The 13996-nt window shown below is 45.1% G+C and overlaps 3 protein-coding genes across 4 annotated transcripts in view; all 3 read right to left on the bottom strand.

The window, feature by feature from the left end:
- The window catches only part of LOC115581335 (GTPase IMAP family member 8-like), a 451552-nt gene that overhangs the window by 176652 nt on the left and 260904 nt on the right, over window positions 1–13996 (bottom strand). The gene's annotated exons all lie outside the window — the stretch shown is intronic.
- On the bottom strand, window positions 2891–6665 carry rsph14 (radial spoke head 14 homolog). Its single transcript, XM_030416402.1, has 6 exons — window positions 6439–6665; window positions 5856–5958; window positions 4368–4486; window positions 3739–3961; window positions 3431–3567; window positions 2891–3203 (listed from the first exon to the last, which is right to left on the bottom strand). The coding sequence occupies exons 1-6, from the start codon at window positions 6617–6619 to the stop codon at window positions 2941–2943; spliced, it is 1026 nt and encodes a 341-aa protein (XP_030272262.1). The 5' UTR covers window positions 6620–6665; the 3' UTR covers window positions 2891–2940.
- Window positions 9393–13851, bottom strand: srp19 (signal recognition particle 19). The gene is made up of 5 exons (XM_030416440.1): window positions 13634–13851; window positions 12506–12581; window positions 11098–11169; window positions 10897–11005; window positions 9393–9845 (listed from the first exon to the last, which is right to left on the bottom strand). Exons 1-5 carry the CDS (start codon window positions 13669–13671, stop codon window positions 9715–9717), a joined length of 426 nt encoding a protein of 141 aa, XP_030272300.1. The 5' UTR covers window positions 13672–13851; the 3' UTR covers window positions 9393–9714.

The raw sequence follows: 13996 nt of genomic DNA, 5'->3' as shown, positions 1-13996 counted from the left end.
TTTTGATCTTGTTTTGTCTTTAATCACTTCCTGATTTAAATCGTCCAGTTTTGGACATTTTGTGCGTCTGCTGGTGTTCAGAACAAACTGAACGGTGAATTAAGGATCATTTTAGTTGAAAACATGAAAAAAAAAAATGATCGACATAATATGAAGAAATAACAGTTTTGACATCATGACGTTAGCATGCTAACCAGCTAGCTCCGGCCATGTGCCATCATATAACCCATATATACACCAACAGTTTCCCGGAGCTGTCAGTCTGCACGACTCAAAGAAGAAGCATCTTTATTTGTCAGAGATTTTTACATTAAACATGCAAACACATCACTAGCTGCACATTGTGAGTATACACACTGCAACAGGAGCAGTGGGCTGCATGTCAGGGAGCACAGGGGGTTTCTGTGCCTTGCTCAGGGGAACCTCGGCAGCAACCCAGGAAGTGAACTGGCACCTCTTCAGCTACCAGTCCACTTCCATATTGTGGTCTGTAGCTGGACTTGAACCGGCCACCTTCCAGTCCCCCAAGCCAAGTCTCTACCGACTGAGCTACTGCCGCTAACTAGCTAACGGTGGCTACAGTAGGCAGCAGTCGGACCTTCTGTGCTGCCCGCTACATGTTCTGCATACTGCAGCTTTAACAGTCAACAACTCGTTGTAGTTTCAGAGAGAAATATCTTAATATTCCTCAAAGAAAGGTTTTGTTGACCCTGATGTTAAACATGCTCCTCTGCGTGGTGTGGTGATGTTGGAGCTGATGTCTCAGCCTCCTCCTCACGTCAGCGTTTAGCTTCAGGCGCTGCTCAGCTCAGTGTGGGTTTGAAATAAAGGAGCTTCATTCACGTTCGTCGACCTTAATGTGAGTGAAGAGCCGCTGCATTCAGAGCAGCAGGTCAGAGGAGACGCTATTCAGCTCCACTCGGCCGTGTTCAGGAGGAGCACTGACCTGCTCCGTGTTAGAACAAACACCCAGTGAGACGGGCCGGAGCTCCACTGAGTCCACTGAGTCCACTGAGCCCACTGAGCCCGCTGAGTCCGCTGAGACCACTGAGCTCCACTGAGCCCACTGAGCCCGCTGAGTCCGCTGAGCCCGCTGAGTCCACTGAGTCCGCTGAGCCCGCTGAGTCCACTGAGTCCACTGAGTCCGCTGAGTCCACTGAGCCCGCTGAGTCCGCTGAGTCCACTGAGCCCGCTGAGTCCACTGAGTCCGCTGAGCCCACTGAGCCCACTGAGTCCGCTGAGTCCACTGAGTCAACTGAGCCCGCTGAGTCCACTGAGTCCACTGAGCCCGCTGAGTCCACTGAGTCCACTGAGTCCACTGAGTCCGCTGAGTCCAGTGAGGTTCTGTCCTCTGGGTTTTCTTCTGGGTCTTTGATATCTATATAGACTTTTAACTACAGAGACATTATAACATCTATCATATCATTAAATGAATAATTCTGTATAAATAAAAACAGCAGATGTTTAGTTAATTACACTTTATTTAACGTTATTTCACTGTTAACAAGCAGTAAACGACTCATTAGCAGTTGATTATTGGATTGTTGCAGCTGATGGTTTTCACCTTTTAACTGAATGAGTAAATGTTTTATGAAGCACGTTATTGTTTCTTAACATTAAAAGTACTGAAGTGTGAATTAACCGTTCATCACTGATGGTTATTATAAAGTGTTCTCATGTTTTATTCTATCTGTCTCACAGTACAGCAGGTGTGTGTGTGTGTGTGTGATCTGCAGTGCTGACATCATGTTATTTAATCAAGCTTTAACAACATTAAAGGAGCAGTTCACCCCAAAAATGAAATGCTGATATAAAGTGAACTGAAGCAGCTGAGACTTGATTTAAAACAGAGAAACAACCAAAGAACACAAACAAATGGCTCCAAACAGCTCGATGCTAACACTGTTAGCTCAGCACCACTACCTGATGCTAACACTGTTAGCTCAGCACCACTGCCTGATGCTAGCACTGTTAGCTCAGCACCACTACCTGATGCTAACACTGTTAGCTCAGCACCACTACCTGATGCTAGCACTGTTAGCTCAGCACCACTACCTGATGCTAACACTGTTAGCTCAGCACCACTACCTGATGCTAACACTGTTAGCTCAGCAACACTACCTGATGCTAACACTGTTAGCTCAGCACCACTACCTGATGCTAACACTGTTAGCTCAGCAACACTACCTGATGCTAACACTGTTAGCTCAGCACCACTACCTGATGCTAACACTGTTAGCTCAGCACAACTACCTGATGCTAACACTGTTAACTGGGTTTGACATTTTTGGGGGAACTGTTCCTTTAATCTATCTATCTATCTATCTATCTATCTGCAGTGCTGACATCATGTTATTTAATCAGGCTTTAACAACATTAAAGGAGCAGTTCACCCCAAAAATGAAATGCTGATATAAAGTCAACTGAAGCAGCTGAGACTTGATTTAAAACAGAGAAACAACCAAAGAACACAAACAAATGGCTCCAAACAGCTCGATGCTAACACTGTTAGCTCAGCACCACTACCTGATGCTAACACTGTTAGCTCAGCACCACTACCTGATGCTAACACTGTTAGCTCAGCACCACTACCTGATGCTAACACTGTTAGCTCAGCACCACTACCTGATGCTAACACTGTTAGCTCAGCACAACTACCTGATGCTAACACTGTTAGCTCAGCACAACTACCTGATGCTAACACTGTTAACTGGGTTTGACATTTTTGGGGGAACTGTTCCTTTAATCTATCTATCTATCTATCTATCTATCTATCTATCGCTGCCATGTTTGTCTGATAAACACAAAGTGAACTTGTTTTGCTGCTGGAGGTCAGAGGTCATCAGGGTTCATCTTCTGTGGACTGTCACCAAAAATGAATACTAATGAACGTAGTTGATGCATTTATAGTTTTCTTTATGATGTGTGACCCAGAGGTCATCAGGGAGTCCAGGTGATGACGCTGACGGCGGTCTGAGCGGCCCGCCGGATGTTCTCGTCCTCCTCTGCAGCCCCGCTCCTCGCCACCAGCAGGGGGAGCTGCTCCAGCAGGAGGCGCCGGCCCTCTGGAGCTTCGGCCAGGGCGGTCAGAACCCGCAGGGAGTACATGACCAGGACCCTCCTCCGATCCTCCTCCTCTTTCTCCTTCGACACCAGGTCGAGCAGGACGGGGATGGCGTCCAGGTCCAGACACTGCTGCTTCCCTGCAGGACGACATTCAGTGAAACTCACACATCTGCTCCAGCTGTTCTGCAGGAAACCCGGTCCAGAGACGTTTGTCTCGCCTCAAGAAGATCATTAACTTCCAGGAAAAACAGGAAATGTTGAGGAGAAACATTTCCAGAACTGCCAGTGCTGCTGGACAAACTGAAAGTCCAGCTGCACAGACAGACAGGTGTGTGTGTGTGTGTGTGTGTGTGTGTGTGTGTACCTGGTGTGATGACCACGGCGTACATGATGACTCCTGCAGCGTGGATCTGAATCTCTATGTCGTCTTCTTGCAGCAGACCGACAAGGACAGGAAGTAACGCCTGCTCACAGACCTGCTGCCTCCCGTCCTCACACACACTGAAACCAGCAGAGAAGCGATCACGACACACAAACATCATTTGGACCTTCTTGTGAAGTCAGCAAATATTCTACATACATACATTTCTTGAGTTTCCATGTCAGAGCTGCGAGAGGTGGAAGCGAACATGTTAAAGAAGCTGAAGTGTGAGTGTGATGTGGCGGTCTGACCTGAGGGTCATCATGGCTGCAGCCGCCTCCCTGCGGATGTTCGGGGACGGATGGGAGAGTTTTTGGCCGAGCAGAGAGACTCCGTCTGAGGCCAGAGCCGGCAGGACGTCCTCTCTGGAGCAGCAGCTGACGGTGGAGAGGAGCAGCACCAGCACCTCCTCGTCCTCCTCCTCGTTGAGCTTCAGCATCAGTTTAGGAACCAGAGGCAGGAGAGCGCTGGCACCTGCAGCACAGGGATTCATCAGGACAGGCTGAAGAAACAGAATCACTTCCTGCTTCGTCTTTGACCGGCTGAGCTCACTCAGCTCACTGTCAGTCTGACAGAAGACAGAAGGTGACTGAAGAAACACTTTGTGATCTGACTGCTCGTCTGATTCCTCTTCCACTCGATGTCATCGTCCTTCAGTAATCATCTGTTTACCTTTACTAGCAGAACATATTTAACAAAACTACCAGGATGAGCCCCAAACGGTGAGGAATGATGCTCAGTGAACATGTTAGAAATTGTGGATTTTACTTGATGGAAGTCTTAAATTGCAGTTATTTATTTAAATCAGATCACATCGGTCAGTTTTCACCAAACTGAATGAAGACGGAGGAGTGAAACAGATGCAGTGAGGTGTGAGTACCTGAGGTCCACACACTGAGCTGCTTCATCACTCGGTGGACGCTCCTCCTGCAGGAGGACGAGGAGTCGTCCAGCAGCCGAGACAGAGGAGGGAGGAGGGAGGAGGAGAGCAGGGCCTCGCTGCAGGAGGAGACACAGAGACAACAATCAACCCACCACGTTTAAAAACCTTTAATTACACCGTCCATGTGCAGTCGAGCTGTTAGCATCGTCAGGAGGAGGAGAGGAGGACTTTATATCATCAGGAGGAGGAGAGGAGGACTTTATATCATCAGGAGGAGGAGAGGAGGACTTTATATCATCAGGAGGAGAGGAGGACTTTATATCCTCAGGAGGAGGAGAGGAGGACTTTATATCATCAGGAGGAGGAGAGGAGGACTTTATATCATCAGGAGGAGGAGAGGAGGACTTTATATCATCAGGAGGAGGAGAGGAGGACTTTATATCATCAGGAGGAGGAGAGGAGGACTTTATATCCTCAGGAGGAGAGGAGGACTTTATATCATCAGGAGGAGGAGAGGAGGACTTTATATCATCAGGAGGAGGAGAGGAGGACTTTATATCATCAGGAGGAGAGGAGGACTTTATATCATCAGGAGGAGGAGAGGAGGACTTTATATCATCAGGAGGAGGAGAGGAGGACTTTATATCATCAGGAGGAGGAGAGGAGGACTTTATATCATCAGGAGGAGGAGAGGAGGACTTTATATCATCAGGAGGAGAGGAGGACTTTATATCATCAGGAGGAGGAGAGGAGGACTTTATATCATCAGGAGGAGGAGAGGAGGACTTTATATCATCAGGAGGAGGAGAGGAGGACTTTATATCATCAGGAGGAGAGGAGGACTTTATATCATCATCAGGAGGAGAGGAGGACTTTATATCATCAGGAGGAGGAGAGGAGGACTTTATATCATCAGGAGGAGGAGAGGAGGACTTTATATCATCAGGAGGAGGAGAGGAGGACTTTATATCATCAGGAGGAGGAGAGGAGGACTTTATATCATCAGGAGGAGGAGAGGAGGACTTTATATCATCAGGAGGAGAGGAGGACTTTATATCATCAGGAGGAGGAGAGGACTTTATATCATCAGGAGGAGGAGAGGAGGACTTTATATCATCAGGAGGAGGAGAGGAGGACTTTATATCATCAGGAGGAGGAGAGGAGGACTTTATATCATCAGGAGGAGAGGAGGACTTTATATCATCAGGAGGAGAGGAGGACTTTATATCCTCAGGAGGAGGAGAGGACTTTATATCATCAGGAGGAGGAGAGGAGGACTTTATATCATCAGGAGGAGGAGAGGAGGACTTTATATCATCAGGACTGAGATTGTGTGAACTGCTCCTTTAAGCTTCCATCATTCATGATGTGGTTTCACGTCTGTCTGTCTTTCTGCACATGAGAGATTGTGTGTGACAGACGTCTGACTCTCTGTGTCATGCCGCCACCTGCTGGTGACACCTGGCAGTGCAGGTGTGTGTTTACCTGGCTGTGTATTTGCAGCTCAGCATGAGAAGCAGCTCGCAGGTTGTTGTTCTGACTGAAGGATCTTCATCCTCCAACAAAACCTTCAGCTGCTGCAGAAAACCTGCAGAAGAAGGAGGAGAGAGAGCTGACATTATTGATCCCCTGTTGATATGATGAAACATATTGATGATGGAGTCACAATCACAGTTTTAGTTCTACATTATCATATCTTTGTTTTGTGTGTATTTACTGTGTTCATGTTATTGATCTCAGAGAAACGTAATGTCATTTTTGTTGCACTGTTTGTTGGTGCAGCTGAATGACAATAAAGCTTTGATTGATTGATTGATTGATTGATTGATTGATTATGATTTCTACCTTATAATAAGGACTTTTTAACGTCATGATTGTGACTTTCTAACCTAAACTTATGACTCACCATGGGATTTTATTTTCATAATCAAGATGAGTTTTCATCTTATTTTCCTTACTGTCTGTATAATACACACGGTGATCAGGTGAGCTGATGTAATCTCTCTCATCAGCCTGTGTGTATGATAGGTGGTTTCATCTCGTGTTGTTCTGTCTGGATGTCAGTTACCCGCTCTGACGGTCTGCTGGATCCGCTCCGGGTCGTGCATCAGGTCGCAGAGGGAGTTCAGGGCCCGGAGCCGCCGGTCCGCGTCCGGCTGCTGCAGCTCCTCGAACAGCTGCGGTACCGCCCGCCGGCCGAAGGCCACCGGAGCCCGGCTCGGGTCCATCACACCGCCCGCCATCAGCATTAAAAATGTTGAAATGCTGGTCTGCCAGGCAAAATGCACAAACACCGTTGCTTAGTAACCGTTGTTATGACGCCACATCCGGGTTAGCCTGTGTAGCCTGGTTAGCTAAACTCTCCTTTAAAACGTGAAATAAGAGAGAAGTGTTTTAGTTTACTGTCAGAGAAACATCATCAGGATGAAGTGTTCTGACAGAACAGAACAAGTTTATTCATCTTGTACTTCATCTTGTACTTCATCTTGTACTTCATCTTGTACTTCATCTTATACTTCATCTTGTACTTCATCTTGTACTTCATCTTGTACTTCATCTTGTACTTCATCTTGTACTTCATCTCAGGAAAGTGTAATGTGTTCTGGCCTTAAAGGAGCATTCTGTAGTTTAATGAGAAAAGAAAGATTTTCATCGTCTTATAATCAAACTCATTTTATTCTCATGACTGAATCAACAAACTGACAGTTTATACTGTTTACTTACTGTGGTATGCAAAAGTTTGGGCACCCTTTAGGAAAATCACTGCATCAGTTTGTCACTTGCTGAGCTTTTGAAGCAGCAACTTTATTTTAACACATGTTATACCTTATGGAAACAGAAACATCTCAGTAGTGAAAACAAAAATAGCCATGTGCATAAATTTGGGTACCCCAAAGAAATAATTCCATTAATATTTAGTAGAGCCTCCTTTTGCTGCAAGAACAGCCTGTAGACGCCTCCTACAGCCACAGACAAGTCCCTGAAGTCTGGCAGGTGGTATTTTGGCCCATTCCTCCATACAAAACGCCTCCAGGTCAGTCAGGTTTCTTGGCTTCCGTGTGTAGACAGCCTGCTTCAAATCAATCCACACATTTTCAATGATGTTAAGGTCTGGGGACTGGGATGGCCATTCCAGAAAATTGTACTTGTGCTTCTGCATGAATTCCTTGGTGGATTTTGAACAGTGCTTAGGATCATTGGGCCTCATTCACCAATATCTTCTTAAGAATCTTCTTAGATTCTTTCTTAAGTTGTTCTTAAGAGGTTCCTTAAGAAAACCCTACGTCAGATTCACCAACTCGTTCGTAAGCCTCAGAATTGTTCGCAGCTGTGTTCTTACATTGATGAAAGCCGCAGCAGCAATATATATGCCATTGTTTTGCGGGCCTTGGATGGAGAAATGCCACGTATAAATATGGTGGGGGGGTTACTAATTGATGGCATGTTTCCAATTTACTTGATTTATCTTAAATCATTGGCACATTTAATTTATTTTAGAATTTAAATTCTTTGTAAATTACCAAAAATATGAAATAAATAAATAAATGAATAAATATGACAGAATTATCACTGTAATATTGCATTTTATTGAACTACACAAGAGAAGAAAACACAACCATGCCAACATTTCAGCACTGAAATGTGCGTAAGAGTACTCCTGAGTGTTCGTAGGATTTGTTCTTGCCTAAGAAAAAATCCTAGATAAGAAGAAATTCATGAATGCCACAATCTTCGTAAAATCTTCGTAAGTGGGACTTAAGAACAAATTTGTTCGTAAGAACGGTTCATGAATGAGGCCCATTGTCCTGCTGAAAAATCCCACCCCGGCGTAGCTTCAACTTTGTGACCGATTCTTGAACATTCTTGTCAAGAATCTGCTGATACTGAGAGGAATTCATGTGGCCCTCAACTTTAACAAGGTCTCCAGTCCCAGTGCTAGCCACACAGCCCCCTAACATGATGGACCCTCCACCAAATCTCACAGTAGACAATAAGTTCTTCTCATGGAATTCAGTGTTTTGTTTTTTTTCACCATGCATACCTCCTCTTGTTCTGACCAAATAACTCTATCTTAGTCTCATCTGACCACAGCATTTTTTTCCAAAATGCTTCTGGCTTGTCCAGATGTGCTTTTGCATACCTCATGCGACTCTTCTTGTGACGAACACTCAGGAAAGGCTTTTTGTCCTTTATCCTTCCAATGAGCTTTTCCTGGTGCAAAGTACGCTGGATTGTGGAGCGATGAACAACTACACCATCAGTGGCCAGATGTTCCTGTAGTTCTCTGGAGGTGGTCTGTGGCTCGTCCGTGACATTCTAACCATCCTTTGCCTTTCCTTTAGTTTTTTCGGCCTACCACATCTTTCCTTCACAAGGACTGTTCTTGCATTTTTTATGACCTCATTAATATTGTAAATATTAAAATTCTGAGTTTGCCCCTTTAAACTGAAGTGTGTGTGTGTTGGTTTCTGTTTTAAACTGGGACGTCTGTTTCAGTTATTATCTTAGAGTTTCAGTCTTCCTCAGCATGTCATGAGTTCAGTTAACTTGAAGTCGACCTGCAGCTGAAAGTATATTTCATGTTTAAAAAATATAAAAAGTTAGGAAAAATAAAACAAATATTAAACTACATGTATGATGTTAAATTCACTGACAGAGCAGGATAAAAGTATACAACTACACAACAAAACAACTCAGATTAAGTGGCACCTGATGTCATTCACAGCCTGATTTAAGAACATTTCACGCAAGAAAGAGACTAACAGTGAGTCTCTGCAGGTGAACACTTGGTCCCCGTCACCTGTCGGGTGGATGTTCAGGTAACTTCATCACATCCGGTTCACAACCCTAACAGTCAGGTCCACTTCCTGTTAAGTTTCAACAACGTTAAAGTAACAGATCCACGTTATTTAAAATGTGAATACAAACTACAATCTACGGACGTTTACAGGCTCCTGACTTCCTGTTCCTCCGACTCCTTTGATAAAGACGTTCTTTCTTCAAATCAAACCAACACAAAGGTGAGAAAATGAATCTTTATTGAAAGAGACACAGAGGTGAACAGAATGAGGAGCCATCTTTTCTCCTTCAGCTCTGAAACATGAAATAAAACTGAAATGAGTTCCGTCTCTGCTGCCGTGTGACGAGCCGCGAGCAGAGAAACCTTCAGTGAGGTCGTTAAAAAGGAAACACGTTTTATTTTGGAGGCCTGAAGCTGAACGAGTGTCTGAGGTCACAGTGACCATGAATCCTTAACAAAATAAAGTTCAGGCCCGACTCTCATCTCTGACCTCACACTTCATTTAACAAGAAATCAAATAAAAAATAGGTGGTTTCTTTGTGTTTACTTCTTCTTCTTCTTGCTCTTCTTCCCTCCCTCCCCCTGCTGGGAGCTGGTGTCTCCTCCTCCGCTCTTCTGAGTCCGAGTCTTCAGTTTGGGGATCATCTCCGCTACGTAAAACATCACGTCTTTACCTGAGGGGATAAACACAGAAACCCTGTCAGGAGTCAGGCTCAGCAGGATGAACCCTGTCAGGAGTCAGGCTCAGCGGGATGAACCCTGTCAGGAGTCAGACTCAGCGGGATGAACCCTGTCAGGAGTCAGGCTCAGCGGGATGAACCCTGTCAGGAGTCAGACTCAGCGGGATGAACCCCGTCAGGAGTCAGGCTCAGCAGGATGAACCCTGTCAGGAGTCAGGCTCAGCGGGATGAACCCTGTCAGGAGTCAGGCTCAGCAGGATGAACCCCGTCAGGAGTCAGGCTCAGCGGGATGAACCCTGTCAGGAGTCAGACTCAGCAGGATGAACCCCGTCAGGAGTCAGGCTCAGCGGGATGAACCCTGTCAGGAGTCACCCCCAATTTCCACTGGATACGTCTCCGCTGCGTTGCGTCTCCGCCACGCCAGCGGAGCAAATACGTTTCACTTTAGTCAATGTGTCAATCTCCACCAGGTCCGCTGCGCTGCGTATCTGCTCCGTCCCAGCTCCGGCAGTCCGGCGCCCTCCGGAACAGATACGCAGGACTCCTATATCTGGCGGATGCCGGAGTGCGACGCAGCAATTCAGCTGAATTTAGCACCGAGCAGACAGGAAGTCAAGCGCTAAAATAACAAACAGCATCCGGTTACCTTTCAAAATAAAACACTCGGTGTTGACTCCAGTACATAAATCTAAAAAAAAGAGACAAACACAAGCTTTTCTGCTAATCCCTCGGTCGGGAACACTTCGTGTCATTGATTTTAATAACACAGACCTATAACTGTGGTCGTGAGTGATCATGTGATTATTGCGGGAACTCCTCTGCCTCGTGAGCCAGCTGTCTACCGTACTGCGCCGCAGCGGACTCAAACCGCAACCGGTGGGGATTGCCGGACGGTGGACGGCGGAGCAAAACCGGATCGGAGCCGCAACGCAGCGGACACGTATCCAGTGGAAATTAGGGGTCAGACTCAGCGGGATGAACCCTGTCAGGAGTCAGGCTCAGCTGCACAGACAGACAGAAGATGATTTCTGCGTGTGATACTTACGGGAGGTGAACTTGTCCTGACACAAGCTGCCGTCCGCCTGCTTCACCTGGACTCTGACTCGCCCTCTGAACTGGACGTCTCTGTTCCACTCCCTGGGGTGCATCTTGTTCTGCAATGATGTCACAGTGATGTCATTTTAACCCCTGGTGAGGTGTGTGTGTGTGTGTGTGTGTGATATCAGTGACTTTCTGCTTCTTTTACCTCCACGTAGACGTTGAGGCCGGCAGCCGTCAGGACGTCTCTGATCTCAGCACAGGACGGATTGTCCACCCCCTGCAGACACACGACGGCACACCATCAGCAGCTTTATTCAAGACATGTGACATCATCCACACTGCAGCGTCCTCATCCAGGAAATATGATCCTGATTCAGGCCTCAATCAAATCTAATTGTTACGTCACAATGAGTTCAGCTGCATCAAAACACACAGACGCGCACAAACTGCACAATGTGAGAGACAAAGAGTCCGGAGTTCTGCTCGGACCGGTCCCGCTTCCCAAGCTGTGAAGTCCTTCTTCTGACTTTGGTGCGTTCATGGACGCCAAAAATAACTTGTTTATCATTTTATCACTCAGAGTATTTACACAAAACATGAACTACTGTTTCCTGTATTTGAGTGACAAGACGAGCAAAGGAAACTGATCATGTAAGACAACAAAATATGTGTCACCAATATGCAAGTTGTCATCAACCCAATGTTTGTTATCGTCGGCAACTCATGAACCAAAGTTTCCTCTGACTTTTCAAGTTGTTTTGAACGTTCCCAGTTGGAAAGATGCCACATGAACGCACCACGAGGTTAGACTACTGCCGTCTGACTGGATCCTGATATTTTAGATGTCTGGACAGAAAAAAAACTGATGAAATGAGTTTTTCTCCTCGATCCAAAACACTCACAATAAACTGTCCGTGGTGAATTTTCATGATGAGAGAGAATCATGAATATATTCACATCAACGGCTTCATGTACATGCACACTTTTCAACTATTGTTCTGAACATGACAATATTCTGAATTTGATACAGGTTGTGTAATATTTCTAATTAGAGTTTAATTCCAAATGTACCATTTTCACATTAAGATGTGAAATACGCTCCTCAGTCGGGGTTTTCACGGCGGCCTGCTGCCACAGTTCTGCTCAGAAGTAGAAACATGACTGCAGTTTGAAAAGAGAGTAAATTGCTCCATAGTGCTTAAACAGGATGTGCGTCACATCACTACATTCACGGGAGTATGAACGGCTGCATGTAAACAGGAATATTAGTACAATATTCATTCTAATTTACCAGGTGAACAGCCGAGTCAGTTTTGTCTTTTTCAGAATAATAACAACAATAAACTGAATATTGTGCGACTATAAAAAGCTGTCTTGCTCTCTGACGTACAGTCTTAAACTGGTGTCCTCATTTATTTTGAATGGGGAAGCTCGCATGTTGATGATCGTATCGTATGAACTGTGTGCATGAAGACAACATGGACTGTATGGATATTTCTTCATGTCCCTGATCTCATCACGGCCGGTCGTTAACAGTCCCTGCTGACGACCAGCAGCTTGCAGGAGACTGATGGTGAAACATGAAGCAGACAGCGGACAGTAAGAGGCGTCACCTTCTCATAGGGGATCCTCCGTCCTTCTGCCAGCGTCTTCTTATTGTTGATGTAGATCGGATAGATGCAGATGAACCTGAATGACACACAGAAATAACATCCTGATATTTGACACAACTATATCTCGATTTTTTTTTTTAAAATATCCTCTGAAGATTTTTCAGATTTTGTACTTGTTGTTGGATAAAGAGGAACGATTAAGACTTTAACTTGTGCTTCAGGAAACTGACTTTAAAGACCAAACGATTAATTAATGACTTGAACAAATAATCAGATTATTCCGTGATGGGAACAATTTCTGTTGAGCTTCCATTTTAATCCACCTGTTAACAGGTTATCACTTCACTGTAGAGCTCGCACTGACTTATTATAAAGTGGAATTTACATTCAGTTGTGCCACAAAACTCAGTCCTGACTGAAGAGAAGCCCCTGAACTCATCACCTATCTAACGTTCACTTTATTTAATCATTTCTCTACAATGTGAAGTCGATCATGTGTTTGACCTCCAGCGTCTTCAGTCTTAATAAACGTTAATCCATCGGTAGGATCAATATTTGACGATAAAATCCTAAAGTTAAAGGACCTTTTATACACGTCATGCTAGACAGCTACAGAGCCTCAACGTCGTACGGAGAGCACGACAGGCCAAACTTAATGTAAAAACTAAGCCACTTTAACATTTGCCACCATTTATGTCGAAGATTTCGTAAAACGTTACTTTAGATGGAACTCATTAGAAACTCACATCCTAAGGAGGTAAACAGGATTTATTAAGCAAGACATCTTAAGTCGATGTAGCCGTCAGTTAGCTAAAGCTACTCCCACTATCTCGAATTAGCTAACGTTACAGCGTCGAGGGTTGTAGTGGATAATGTACACTAAAAAGTCGTTTCTAGTCGGATTTAAAGCTACAACTGTAATTAAATGTATGCCGAAATAAAGAATGTCCCTTCAAGATCGATACATTCGGAACAGAAACAGTTCATAAGATAGTTACATCCGCGGGTACCAAAGCTGTCTTTAAATTCAGATTCTTCTATGGGAATTTTGCAATGCGAGAGCAAGCGGCTAACCCATGTTAGCTTGATCGTAGCTAGGCTAACAGGATTGCTTTCACAAGAACTCACCTCTCTTTATCAGCGGGGTTTTGCGTTAGATGAGCCATTGTTTCGTAGTTTGGTTTGTTGGTTGTCCGTCTGACTGCAGACGGCCGCGTCTCTTCTGGATGAAGCGACTAACGACGCGGTTTGATCAGTGCCGTAAAACACGCAGCCATACGGCCGCCCCACATGCACTCTGACTGACTGTTGACAACCAGCCGGTGCGCTCGATTCATGCACCGGCTGCTGCGGTTTGACACTGTAACACAAATGTGACCCATGTTTATGACGTATCATGGAGAAACAGATTGATAAAACAGTGTGAGGTTTGGTTTTATGTCATCAGGTCCCAAACATCAGCTTTCATTCAATTTTCATTTGTGGAAAAGA

The sequence above is a fragment of the Sparus aurata genome, chromosome 5, assembly GCF_900880675.1.
Source record: "Sparus aurata chromosome 5, fSpaAur1.1, whole genome shotgun sequence".
Classification (NCBI taxonomy): domain Eukaryota; kingdom Metazoa; phylum Chordata; class Actinopteri; order Spariformes; family Sparidae; genus Sparus; species Sparus aurata.
Note: the sequence above shows the minus strand (reverse complement) of the source record. Positions and strands in the feature narration are given on the sequence as shown.

Coding starts and splice junctions, on each gene's coding strand:
- srp19 (XM_030416440.1), bottom strand. CDS start 13,671: ATGGCTCATCTAACGCAAAACCCCGCTGATAAAGAGAG. Junction 12,582..13,633: donor AACCCCGCTGATAAAGAGAG/GTGAGTTCTTGT, acceptor TGTGTCATTCAG/GTTCATCTGCATCTATCCGA. Junction 11,170..12,505: donor GGAGGATCCCCTATGAGAAG/GTGACGCCTCTT, acceptor GTGTGTCTGCAG/GGGGTGGACAATCCGTCCTG.
- rsph14 (XM_030416402.1), bottom strand. CDS start 6,619: ATGCTGATGGCGGGCGGTGTGATGGACCCGAGCCGGGCTCCGGTGGCC. Junction 4,487..5,855: donor AGCTGCAAATACACAGCCAG/GTAAACACACAC, acceptor CTCCTCCTGCAG/CGAGGCCCTGCTCTCCTCCT. Junction 3,204..3,430: donor CGCCGTGGTCATCACACCAG/GTACACACACAC, acceptor GTCGTCCTGCAG/GGAAGCAGCAGTGTCTGGAC.